At 45.9% G+C, this 13,037-nt stretch overlaps 1 protein-coding gene and 1 pseudogene across 7 annotated transcripts in view; one reads left to right on the top strand and one right to left on the bottom strand.

The window, feature by feature from the left end:
* DACH2 (dachshund family transcription factor 2) overlaps positions 1-13,037 on the top strand; it is a 340,677-nt gene that overhangs the window by 171,692 nt on the left and 155,948 nt on the right. For 4 of the 7 annotated variants that reach the window (XM_066639977.1, XM_066639975.1, XM_066639973.1 and 1 more), the window contains exon 3: positions 9,049-9,120. The exons of the other annotated variants lie outside the window; for them this stretch is intronic. In XM_066639977.1, the coding sequence (XP_066496074.1) occupies positions 9,049-9,120 (72 nt within the window). The remainder of the gene's footprint in view (positions 1-9,048; positions 9,121-13,037) is intronic. 7 annotated transcript variants of the gene reach the window in all.
* Positions 3,237-3,354, bottom strand: LOC136663527 (5S ribosomal RNA; annotated as a pseudogene).

Here is a 13,037-nt window from a genome sequence, read left to right as displayed (position 1 = left end):
GGGTGAGTAGACAGCATCTTGGGAGGGAGGTGGGTCCGACAGTGGGTTCCCAGTCTCATACTTTATTTATTGGGGTCATGGCATGAAAAAGATGGAAGACCACCGCTCTAGCCCACCACTGTCTTCATCTCTACTGCCTCCCTGATGTTCTAGCCTACCACTCTCCTCTCTACGCTTTTTCTTCTGCTCCATTCCCCTCTGCCTTTTCAATCTGGGGAGAAGGAAGTTGAAGAGAAGTAACAGTAGCAGTCTGCCTATATTACTTCCATGAGGGGAGCTGCTGGTCCTCGGGCACCAGAAAGTGCACCTTTTAAAATGGTGAATTGCTTATATTTGGCAGGGGTGGTGGTGGTCCCTGTCGAACCCAGCTCAGTTTTGAACGGCTGTAGCTGGTATTCCTGTTCCACCTTTTTTTTTTTTAAGATTGTGAGCCCTTTTGGGACAGGGGAGCCTTTAGCAATTTATTTGTGCTCTGTAAACTGATTTGGGAGCTTCTTTTTGTTGAAAACAACATGTACATATTTGTCATAATATGTAGTAATAATAACCTGTGTTATAGGAATGGAAAATATTGTTCTGAGAAATTGGCTGGGGGAAAAAAAAGAGAAGGAAAGAGCAACTGCCTCTAAAGGAGAGCACTGATAACCTTTCCGGAGTTCTTTAATGTGTCGAAAGAGTATTTCTACACCGACTTATTACATTAAGCAAGGTCACCTTTTCATTTTATTAACAGATTAAGCTTGCCAGATCGTGGACTTTGATTCCGGAGATCGTGGCTGAATCACGCAGAAACATATGTTGGGTACCAAATAGGTTGAAAGCATGTTCACTCCCTTTGCTGTGGTTTCCATTCTGGTGGCTGTGGCTGATTTTAGCCCCGGACGAACAGGTTCACTTGCAAAAAGTCCTCTTAATTGGTGATTATGTAACTCAGGATTTGATTAGATGGGCTTTTCCGATACGGCAGTATGCAGAATAATATTTTGAGTGAGCTTCTTATCTGGTACTGACTGCCCTTTCCTGTACCTGAGCTGTCTACAAAAGGAAGACTTTTATTTATTTGTTTGCTTAAGAGTGTAGAATAGTGGTTTCCCCAAACCTTTTTAGCACCAGGATCTATCATTTAAAATAAAACTCAGTTGGACCACTTAGTTGACCAGCCTGTTAAAAAAAGGAGATATAGCAAGAAGCAATATTTTTTATTTACAATAACCAGAAAAAGACCCTCAAACGTTCTCTCTCTATATTTACACATGCTTGCCAACTGGAGGACCATTAGCAGCTATCTTGCAAACTGTAGGAGCTGAGCTCTTTGCAGGGGAATTAGCAGCTACAGTGTCTGATTTTTGAATTGCCTCAGGGCTTGAGGCAATTAGTTATCTGAACTTTCCATCACCCAACAAAAATCAGGTTGTGAGCCCCTATTGGGTCCTGTCCCACAGTTTGGGAACCACTGGGGTATAGGATTGCTGCCTTCTCTTTGTCCTCCTCTCCCCGTTTTTGGGCTCGATCCCAGGGCTTTGGATGGCCACTTCCTTTTTCTGCCTTGGCTGTTTCAAAAAGAGTGGAGTGGAAATGTGGGGAGGAGGAGACGGAGATGCTCCAGTTTTTGAAATGAGAGGGACGGGTGAAGGGGATGACTGACCACCTCTGGAGGACCTGGCAAGAAGGCAGGGACAGACCAGGCCGATCAGATGATTGGGGTGGAGGCTGCCGAAGGTGAGGGGTGAGTGCAGCTAACCTGCCACCTTCAACCAGTCCATTGCCTGAGACAACCATGTCATTTGGCCTCACAGATGGGCCATCCCTGATTGTGCGATAGGTTGAATCACTGCAGTGGTGCGTGAACTCAGGGGGACCATTCCATAGAGCAGGGGTGCTCAATAGGTGGATCGCGATCTACCGGTAGATCGCGAGGCAAAATGAGTAGATCGCGGAGTGCCGACCCCCCCCTTCAGGTGCCTCTGGGAGGAAACGCCGGGAGTAAGGCCCATTGTACTCAATGGGGCTTACTCCCAGGTAAGTGTGGCTAGGATTGCCTGTGTGGCTAGCCTCACAGCCTAATCCTAGGCATGTCTACTCAGGAGTAAGTCCTGTTATACTCAGTGGGGCTCAAGGTACACCAACATACATTGTACACATAAATGTTATATGTTATGATGGCGCGAACATTGTAAAAAAAACTCTGGTAGATCTCCGGGCCTTGCTGGGTTTCACAGTAGCTCTCGAGCCAAAAAAGTGTGAGCACCCCTGCCGTAGAGTATTGAGCAGGCAGGGGGGGCACAGCAAGGTCTGCCCTCTGCCCTCCTCAGAGCATTGGTTGTGGTTTGTTTGTTTTGCAGCTCGTAATTGCAGAAGTAGCCTTAAGACCCCAAGTCACTTCTGAACCAAAGGGATTTGTGCCTTTGACATTTGCATCTATTGCTCAGACCCATGTCATTATTTGTTAGAGATGAACAAAGCAGTTTTTCAGTGATTGTTGCTTTAGCACAAGAAGGGGGGTGTATAAGGGGCTCAGAATGCCCCTCCCCCATCCTCGCCTTCTTCACACCTCTTAGCCCACTGCCTCTTCTAGCAGCTGCTTCAGTGCCATTTTCCCCACACTGGGCTCTTTCCTTCTTGCAAAATGATCCCAGCCAGCCAGGGAGCACATGGCACGTGTGATGATGTCACCGGACCAAAGGGCCAGTCAGTGTTCACATTGCGTAGCGTCATCAAAGGCAAATGGAAGACCTGGAAGATCCAGGTTTGAATCCCCTCTTAGTCAGGAAGCTTCCTGAGTGACCTTGGGCCAGTCACTTTCTCTCAGCCTCACCTACCTCACAGGGTTGTTGAGAGGGCAAAAAGGAGGGGAGCAGCTGTGTACACCGCCCTGAGCTCCTTGGAGAAAGGGCAGTATAGAAATGTGAAAAATAAATAAATAAATAAATAAAATAAATCTAGTTTTCTCTGCCCTATCTGGAGAGGCCAGGGATTGAATCTTGGAGCTACTGTACGCCAAGCAGATTCTCTTCCACTGAGCTTTAGCCCCTCCTTCTTGGTACTTATCCAAATAGCCATCCATCCAGCTACATTAATTGATGGAGTGCTCCTTCACACAACCCCTAAGTAATGGTTGGCAACCGTCAGTCTCGGAAGACTTTGGTATAAGCCTACAGCACCTGGTATTCCCAGGCGGTCTCCCATCCAAGTACTAACCAGGCCTGACCTTGCTTAGCTTCCAAGATCATGGTATAAGCCTACAGCACCTGGTATTCCCAGGCGGTCTCCCATCCAAGTACTAACCAGGCCTGACCCTGCTTAGCTTCTGAGATCAGACGAGATCAGGTATGTACAGGGTAACAGTCTGTGCAATTCATCACCAAGAGATGATGGCCACCAACTTGGCTGGTTTGGGAAGGAGATAAGAGAGGGCTATGGAGGACTTGTCTATCTTGGCTACTAGCACTAGCTCTGGGTTCAGAGGAAGTATATCTCTGCATCCGGGCCGCAGGAAGAGGCTTTACCCTTCACCTCTAACTTGTGGGCTTCCTGGAGGCAGCTGGTGGACCCTGTAGGAAACAGGATTCTGGGCTCGAGGGGACTTTGACCTGGTCCAGCAGAACTTTTATGTTATGCTACGAGTATTGACTTCCATTTTGCCTTGTTGTTTCTCCTCCTATATCTTCCCTCTGATAGTATTTCCTTGTGGGTTGGCTTGTGTGTCCTGCTTCATGGTGGGTGTACAACCCTGTTTCAGAGCAAGGGTCTAGCCTAGATGGCCATTTTGCCCCTTCCAGTCCAGCTGTTCTGGCCTCTTAACAAGCCGATTGAGACAAAATGTAGCCCTTATCTCCCAGATATAAGAGCATGTATGGAGGTGGGGTGGAAAGGGTGCCATTCCTGGTATAGGGAAGGAGTCTTGTTAACAGCTCCCTCGTTATCCTGCAAAGTTTTCTGTTGAGATGCAACATGATGCGCCCGGGACCATCAGCGCTCAGCCAAGTACAATTGACTTGGCCGCCGCAATCACGGAGCAGGTGACGAGACTATGCGGAAATCAGGCAGAAAATGGCCACTCAAGTGAATCAGTCAATTACCAAGTGGCAAAACCAATTCTCGGCCTTGGGCCATCGGAGCTGCCACTTCTTATAAGTCAAGCCTCCGTTCAGTGCGCTGGTGTTTTTTTTTTCCCTTGCAACCAAAAAATTATTCTCTTTCATTTATTATGCTTATTTCAGCTAATCTGTTGAGCAAATGTGAATCAGTCAGCATCCCAGAGACGCTTCAGATGTACGCCCTCCTCGGGCAGCCGTGCTGAAATATCAAAGGGCTTGTCGCTGCCAGTTTAGAAAACGTCCGACCCAGCGATGACCTACATAGTGAGAACGTTCTCTGAAAGGGGATCTGAGTTTTACTTTTTTTGCAGAGTGATGGAACAGAGAGACCCCAGAGATGAAAATGATATTTCTTTCAACGAGGATAACGTATGGCCCAATCTTATGGGCTTATCCCCTTATCCCCTGAGGGCTGGGGATAAGAATAGGCCCTCAGTTTGGCTGCACTTGTTGTAAGAGGCGACTAAACAGCCACCGGGTAGATGGGACTCGTCAGCCTGGGAAGGCAGCTCATCTGAGAGAAGGAAAACTCTGATCCCAAACCTCCACTGCCTTGTGGCTACATCCAGTTGTGGAAAAGGCTTCAGGAGTCAAGCTCGAGGCAAAATCCGGAGCCGGAGTCCCTGAGGCAGTTCATGGCTGAACACAGTCACGTTCTGGCAACTCCTGCGACGCCGCTAGAACCAACCGTATTGGCTTCTGCCTTTCCATTGGAGCATTTCAGCGACGTGGAGAGGGGGGATTTGCTGCATGGGTAACAGCCTATCCTCCATATCTACTTTACCCAGGCTTCGCGCACTGGAGAGGACACTGTTCCAGAACACTATTCAGAGCGCGATACCATAGTCTTCCAAGACTGAAGGATGCCAACAACAATATGGGCTTTTTTACCGTAGCAGATCTTATGCTCCACTGAAGTAAATGCCGCAGTGGTACCGCAAATGGTGTGCGCAAATTGATGTAGGATTGATGCCCACAGTAGATCTTCAACCCAGGACTTAAGGAAGATGAGGCAGGAATTTTGTTTCAGTGCTGCCAGGCAGCTGTGGCCAAAGAACCAGCAAGGCTAAGGCCCAAATCCTAACCAACTTTCCAAAGGCATAGCTGTGCCAATGGGACATGTACTGCATCCTGCAGTTGGGTGTCTTCAAAGTAAGGGAAAGTTTGTTCCCTTACCTGAGAGCTGCACTGCCTTTATGTCGGTGCTGGAAAGTGTGTTAGGACTGTGCCCTAACCCAATAACAGTAGATCACATGGTTCCTTTAAAAGCTCCCGGGTTTGGCTTGCTCACAGTGCAAATGTATCCCTGAAATTTTTATTCCTGCACATTTGTTGCAGGGGTCAAACATGTTTCTTTCTTACGCTTTTGGAGGGGGGGTGCCTCGTGGCAGAGGGGGGAAAGGAGGTTCACTTGCACAATAGATCCCAACGGAAAGGGCTTTTGTTCCTCATTAAACCACTTCTTGATCCCGAAAGGTTTTTAGCAAAACACTTGCTACGTATTCCTCGGGGCTTTGACGCGCACAGCTTGTTGCAGAAGTGGGCCAACCGCTTCCCCCAAAAGAGCCGATGCACCTGAAACAGTAATCACTGCTTTCCAGTCTATTATTAAATTAACTGCATGGGGATTGCTTTTGCCTGCCTTCCCTTTTCCCCCCCCTTCCCTTCCTTCCTCCTGTGAGTTGATGCATAAATGACATGATTTACCCTTCAATAAATCTCACGTCATATCAGGCCGTGGCACGGTCCCCTGACAGATTATTTTTGATTGCCGGGAGAGTTTACAACAGCTTGAAACCATTCAGATTTAAAGGCATCATTGAAATTTTATGGCATACCTGACGTGCTCAAGAGGCAGGCGTGGGCCAGCCAGAGGGACTTTTCCCCTCTTGGAGTGATACGGATGGTCTTCAAAAACCATCAGTCCAGAGTTGAGATTTGGGATCTGAAATCTGAGTTCTGGAATCGATTCCAAATTCCATTCCTAACTCTGGTGACTATTTAAATCAGGGGTATCAAACAATAAGACCCATGGGCCGAATGCACTCCCAGAAGCCATTTATCTCTTCCCCCCCCCCATTATAATTGGGTTATCCCAGGGTGATAATTGGGCTCCATCAATTTATGAACAAGGTTTGCACATTTTCTCTTCTGTCATTGGCAGCATGAGTTCCTCTGTGAGAACCAAGTGCTTATTTCTGGGCATCATCTGCTTAATTATGTCACTTCCTGCTTAAGGATGTCACTTCTGGGCCTTAGTAGGTGCTAAGGAAACTGTGGCCCTTTGCATGAAGCGAGTTTGACAGCCCTGATTTAAACCGTACACACCTGAGCCCAAACCTAAACAGTGTCAGAAGCACTAGCATGACTCACTTGAGATTGGAGCACAACCCACTTTTTGAAGACCCTCAGTCTCAGAGGACATTTCTCATTCTTTATTCAACATCCACATTCTGTATTTAAAGAAAAGCACATGTCATCAGTTGTTTTAAGAATGCCTGTGGATTTTCACTTTTTTGGCATGTTTCTGCTGTTATTGTTTAATATATGACAAAAACTTGTTTTCAAGGTCCATGGGTTTTTTTTGGGAGGTGGGACTGATATGGAATATAATTCATTTTTAATCAGAACTAGTAAAGACAGATAAGATGGAAGGGGGAAAAATCTGAACAGGAAGGAAAATTGAAGTTGGTAGCTCTTGGCAAAATGAACAGTGCAGGATTCTTCAGGGACCCAGGAAAAGCTGATCAGATATTCAAAGTAGCGTTTTTACTGAACAAACTTGAGAGGAGCAATTCTGCAGAGCAGTGGTTCTCACACATTTAGCACTAGGACCCACTTTTTAGAATGAGAACCTGTCGGGACCCACCAGAAGTGATGTCATGACCAGAAGTGACATCATCAAGTAGGAAAATTTGTAACAATCCTAGGCTGTCATCCTACCCACACTTACCCAGGAGTAAGTCCCATTGACTATCATTGTTAAAAGAATAAATATAGTAGCTTGTTAAAAACACAGGTTGTCACATTGCCCCAAATGCAGTCACATACCATGGGAGCATCAAGTCTAATATATTAAAAATAAAATATTGAAATGAATAGGGACCCACCTGAAATTGGCTCACGATCCACCTAGTAGGTTCTGACCCATAGTTTGAGAACCACTGCTGTAGAGCAGTGGTTCTCAAACTTTTTCACACCAGGAGCCACTTTTTAGAATGCCAATCTGTCGGGACCCCATGATGTCATGGCTAGAAGTAACATCATCAAGCAGGAAAATTTTTTAACATCCTCCATATAACAAAATCAAATCAAGTAAGTAAATTAGGCTGCAATCCTATTCACACTTACCTAGGAGTAAGCCCCACTGACTATAATGGGACTTACTTCTGAGTAGACATGCATAGGCTTGGACTCTTAAAAGTTTACAATAAGTACAAGTTCGTAAATTTGTTTAAAATAATGAACACTCTAGCTCTCCCAAGTAGTTGCTGTTCTGTCATTCCCCAAACATACCAAAGGCTTCAATCCTATTCACACTTACCCAGGAGTAGGTCTCATTGATTATCATCGTTCAAAGCACGTGTATAGTAGCTTGTTAAAAGTACAGACCTGTAACATTTCACCAAATGCAGTCAGATACCATGGTAGTATCAAGTCTAATATATTAGAAATAAAATAGACATCGAAATGAAATTGGCTTGTGACCCACCTAGTGGGTCCTGACCCACAGTTTGAGAAACAGTGTTTGTAGAGACAAGGGTGCCAGGTCAGATCTGTTTTGTGCCAAATGAGCTTGAATCATGAATGAAAACAGGGTTGGAATGACTGCAAATTCTGGAGTGTGACTGTTATTAGGGGAAAATGGAGTTTCTTAACCTTACAAGGTGTCACCAAGTCTCACTTCTGACCATTTGGAATGGAGTTGTCCTTGGCTTAATTTGAACTAAGCTGCAGTTTTTTCTCTCTCTCAACTCAAGTTCTCCTTGTTAATAGAGAAATCTAGCCCGTTTGAGGCAAGATGCCCAAGGTTATGTCCTCCCTGCAACCCACAGTGTAGGGTTAGACTCATTTCCATGGAAAGCCATTCATTCCTGAGATGTTTCCACCTGCGTTCTGGAGGGGTATAGCTCCAGAAGGGCTATACTGTGTTATATTATTTTTGAATGAGTCATTTGGCTTTGGGATAAGGAATCTCCACGTGAACAGCCCAAAGCCAGCCCATCCATGAGGCTGACTGAGAAGCCTGTCTCCATGGGGATTGGACAAGTTTCTGGAGGAAAAGTCCATTATGGGTTACAAGCCATGATGTGTATGTGCAACCTCCTGATTTTAGAAATGGGCTATGTCAGAATGCCAGATGCAAGGGAGGGCACCGGGATGCAGGTCTCTTGTTACCTGGTGTGCTCCCTGGGGCATTTGGTGGGCCGCTGTGAGATACAGGAAGCTGGACTAGATGGGCCTATGGACTGATCCAGTGGGGCTGTTCTTATGTTCTTATTGATTCAAAAGGAAGAGGGGAACTAAGTGGAAGAAGACACATGAAGGAGAAGAGAGTGGTGGGCTAGAGCGTCAAGACAATCTAACTTACCATTCTCCTCTGCTCCGCTTTTCCTCTTCCGCTCTGTTCCTCTAGAGCAGGAGGACGGGGAGTGCAGGTTGCAGCTAGCGCTGTACCAGGTAATGAGGGTAGAGCATGCCTCCCTTGCATTAGATCTGGATGTCTTGAGCAGGCCTTGGAACCCCAGAAGTGGGCAGGCTCTGAACCCATAAGGACAATAAACAAATGTTCCCCTCTGCAGAGATCTTTCATATCTGAAACCTTAGCCTCTTTCTGCTCTGACTGTATGCTATATATGACACATGCACATATAGAGCAGCATATGAAATGATAGCATTCTACTTCCATTACTATGCAAATGCTTTTTTTTAACAGTGTTTTTCTTTCCAGATATAAGAACTTTGTTTTTTCCTGGTGAAACCCACCTAAAGTTTGCAGAGCTCAAGACTCTTCAGATACAAGGTGTTTACTCCTCTTTATATCTTGTGTGAATTATAATATTTTTTTCCCCTGGAACATAAGCTTTGTTTAACGTGTGTGTTTTGTATTGCCACGTACAATTTTCTGTTGTTTTAGTTTAGCATACTACCCCTAGATTGGCAGTGGAGAAAGCTCTCCATGTCTCGTGCGATGGGGAGACCGGGCAAAGGCGATCCTCGTGCGACTCGCACTTTGGGGATCGAGATGCTCAGACAGAAAGGAAGACTGTGAGTGCAAAAAATATAATTTCTGACTCCACAATAAGTATGTGAGCTTATGCAAACAATCACTAACGTGGAACCTCCACTCTTAGATGCAGTGTATCTGTAATTACAGTCCAACAGGAGGTGGGGAGCTCCATCATAAATTGATTTTCTCAGAAGCTTCTGAGCTTCTCAGAAGCACCTTTACAGCTTATCCTGGAGACAGAGTGTTAATCCAGATCAGGGGTGTCTAAACTTTTTGGCAAGAGGGCCACATCATCTCTTTGACACTGTGATAGGAAAAACAAAAAATAGAGAATTAATTTACATTTACAAAATTTACAAAAAAAGAATTAATTTACATTTCAAATTTGAATAAATTTACATAAAGGAATATATTAGAGTTGGAACTTATATGAATGAATGAGGTCTTGTAGTAGCTCTAGGCCTATAAAAGTCCTTGCACAAAGCAAGGCCAGCCTTTCCTTTGCTGCCACTGCTGCATCACAGACGTGAAACAGCAAGCAGTGGAGGGAGCCTTTGTCCCACAGCTCACGTGAGAGGTTGAACAGTTGGTCGTCAAGCTGAGAGCAGTTGTATCAAGCCAGCACAGGCTCCAGCAAAGTCTCTGGAGGGCCAGAGTCTCATTGGAGACTGGGGGCTCCCTGAGGGCCGGATGGGAGTCCTCAAGGGCCACAAGTGGCCCCAGGGCCGGGGTTTGGGCACCCCTGATCCATATGGATCTTTGGTTTGATTCAGCAGTAGACTTTCTGTTGCTGAATTGCATTTGTCTCTTGCACTTATGGGCTTCCTCTCTGTGTGAGCAGCATAATGAGCCATTTGCCAGACTGGATAGAGAAAGGTGAGATTCCTTAGTGCAGTTTGAGAGCTCACAGAAAAAGAGTCAACATGGTAGAATATTTATAAATGCAAAATTGGGGGGGGGGGCCCACTGCACAAGAGGAATGTGGTATGCAAAGTGGAAAGAGGCTGCAGCTTGGTGAAATAGCCCCTGGTTTGCATGCAGAAGAGTCCAGGTTCAAAGCTCAGGTAGGCTGGGAAAGAACCACCCTTGAAATTCTGGAGAACTGACAATGCATTTCTAGATGGATCAAAGACGTGACAGTTTCTTATTGTTCTATGTATGAAGAGAGTGTCATTTTAACACTTTTACCATGGGTTGACACAGGTTCCAGATCTGTAGGGGACAGGTAGTCAGGAGGGTGTAGTGGTTTGGGAGTTGGACTGAGACCTGGAAGATCCAGACACAAATCTCCACTCTGCCATGAAGCTTACTAGGTGACCTTAAGGTAGTCATGAACTCTCAGCCATACCTACCTCCCAGGGTTGTTGTGAAGACAAAAGCGGGGGAGAAACCGTGCATACAACTCTGAGTTCCTTGGAGGGAGGTGGTGTAAAATGTCAAAAAATATATAGCCAACCCTGCAGCAGATTTGTTGCATGTGGCCCAGACTGTGGGAGGTTGTGGAACTGCTGGACGTGAACCAGAGGGCCCATAGATCTGACTATGACATGAGTCTTAATTCTTGTGCTGTGATGCTCAGTGGTCTTCAGACATGAGCGCATAAAGGCACAATAAATACATACCGCAGTACATTCTCAAATAACCTTGTTCAATTACTTTGCTCTGGACATGGGGCACAATTGCTTGGCACAGAGTCACCCTTGACGTTATCTCTCGATATAGCATAATAATCCTGGTGTGGAAGCTTGTGGTGCGCAAGCTATCTTCAGAATGCTTGCTTTGGGCACAAGCTTGCCCATTCACTGGGGTTTCAGGTGCAAATGTGTTCCATGCCATTACGGCATGGTCTAGAGAGTTTTGTGTGTCTCAGCAGCCAAAGAGCTTGGAGTGTGCTGCTGGCACGCACAACTTGTGAGATTGAATAATGGTCCATGGTTCTTTCCAAAGAGCGGTTTGTTCCCTCTCACACAACACCGCAGCCAGGGGACATCCACTTAAATTGAGTTAAACTGGGAGACTTGGGACAGACAAAAAAATATTTCTTTACCCAGCGTGTAATTAGTCTGTGGAACTCCTTGCCACCGAATGTGGTGATGGCATCTCACCTAATTTAAGAGGGGATTAGACAGATTTCTGGAGGAAAAGTCCATCATGGATTACAAGTCATGAAAGGTATGTGCAGTCTCCTGATTTTAGAAATGGGCTATGTCAGATGCAAGGGAGGGCACCAGGATGCAGGTCTCTTGTTGTCTTGTGTGCTCCCTGAAGCACTTGGTAGGCCACTATGAGACACAGGAAACGGGACTAGATGGGCCTTTGGCCTGATCCAGTGGGGCTCTTCTTATGTTCTGAATGTTCACTTGGGTGTCCCAACATTTTTGGTTGCGCCCCTGTGTTGTTCTGTCTGCTCACTCCGTGAGTTTCGTCTGTGTCCTTCTGACCGATGAGATTTACACTACAAAGGAACCCGGAGTGAATCGAATGTTTATCCTCTCAATGTTGCCACATAGCATCTGGGCGAAGTCATCGGTGCACCTGTAGCCTAACCTTTTCCACATGTGGCTGCGAGAGGTTTTAAATAATACCATCGCCTCTTCCCTAATGACTTCAAAGAGAGCGAGGCCGGGCTCAGATTGAAAACATGCATTATTTGTCATCTGTCGGCCTTGTCTGTATAAAATGTAAGAGCGAATGGGTTGGAGGAGAGCCTTGCATGTAACCATAGGCCAGAAGCACACTTTGAAGGGAATTCTTGAACATGCGCAATGTTCCCACACCAACAAATCATCCCGGCAAGACTATAGAGACGTATGCTTCCAATTGAGCTTACGCCTGGCTTTTGGTTGATGTCGTCGGGGGAATTTCTATCATCTCATAATGTCCTCCAGAGAAAAAAAAAGAGCAATTTGTATCTTTGAGGAGAAGGAGAAATTGCTAATTGAAACCATGTAGTAAAAGGGTAATGGGGGGGCACACACGATTAGTTTGGGGTTTCATGTGTGTTTGGTTTCTTTTTTTTTTTTTTTAAACTACATTAAGACTATTATTTTTAAAATTGCCTTTGCATTAAAATAGCTGTAAAGCTGTGTTGAGGGTCAGCACATTCCATCTTCCCGAAACATTTTCATTTTTCTCTTCTGTGCATGAATCTTGACATCTTTGTAAAATTAATTGAATCGACTGCAGTTGAATGTTTTTATGGTGATTTATTTTTTTTTGCAAATTAAAAAAAAGCCATGTAAATTTCTCTCTCCCCCCCCCCCCCCAACAAACAGGGAATTTTGACTTTTCCTACGTGGGATAATTTTGTCAGGGGCAGGTCCATGACATGCTGGCCCCCTCCATCATGCTACCTCCTCCGGGATACTTACCGAGGCTCACTAAGCCTTGAGCAATGCTCACCATCACTCAAAAAGCCTTCTGAGGCGTCTCATGCGGTTTTACTTCCCTGATGAAACCGAAAGTATTGCTTAAGACAGGGGTGCCCAAACCCTGGCCCTGGGGCCACTTGCGGCCCTCAAGGCCTTTCAATGCGGCCCTCAGGGAGCCCCCGGTCTCCAATGAGCCTCTGGCCCTCCGGAGATTTGTTGAAGCCCACACTGGCCCAATGCAACTGCTCTCAGCGTGAGGGCGACTGTCTGACCCCTTGCATGAGCTGTGGGATGAGGGCTCCCTCCACTGCTTGTTGTTTCACGTCTGTGATGCAGTAG

The sequence above is a fragment of the Tiliqua scincoides genome, chromosome 12 (genome assembly GCF_035046505.1).
Source record: "Tiliqua scincoides isolate rTilSci1 chromosome 12, rTilSci1.hap2, whole genome shotgun sequence".
NCBI lineage: Eukaryota > Metazoa > Chordata > Lepidosauria > Squamata > Scincidae > Tiliqua > Tiliqua scincoides.
The sequence above is the reverse complement of the archived record's forward strand: the minus strand, read 5'-3'. Positions and strand labels throughout refer to the sequence as shown.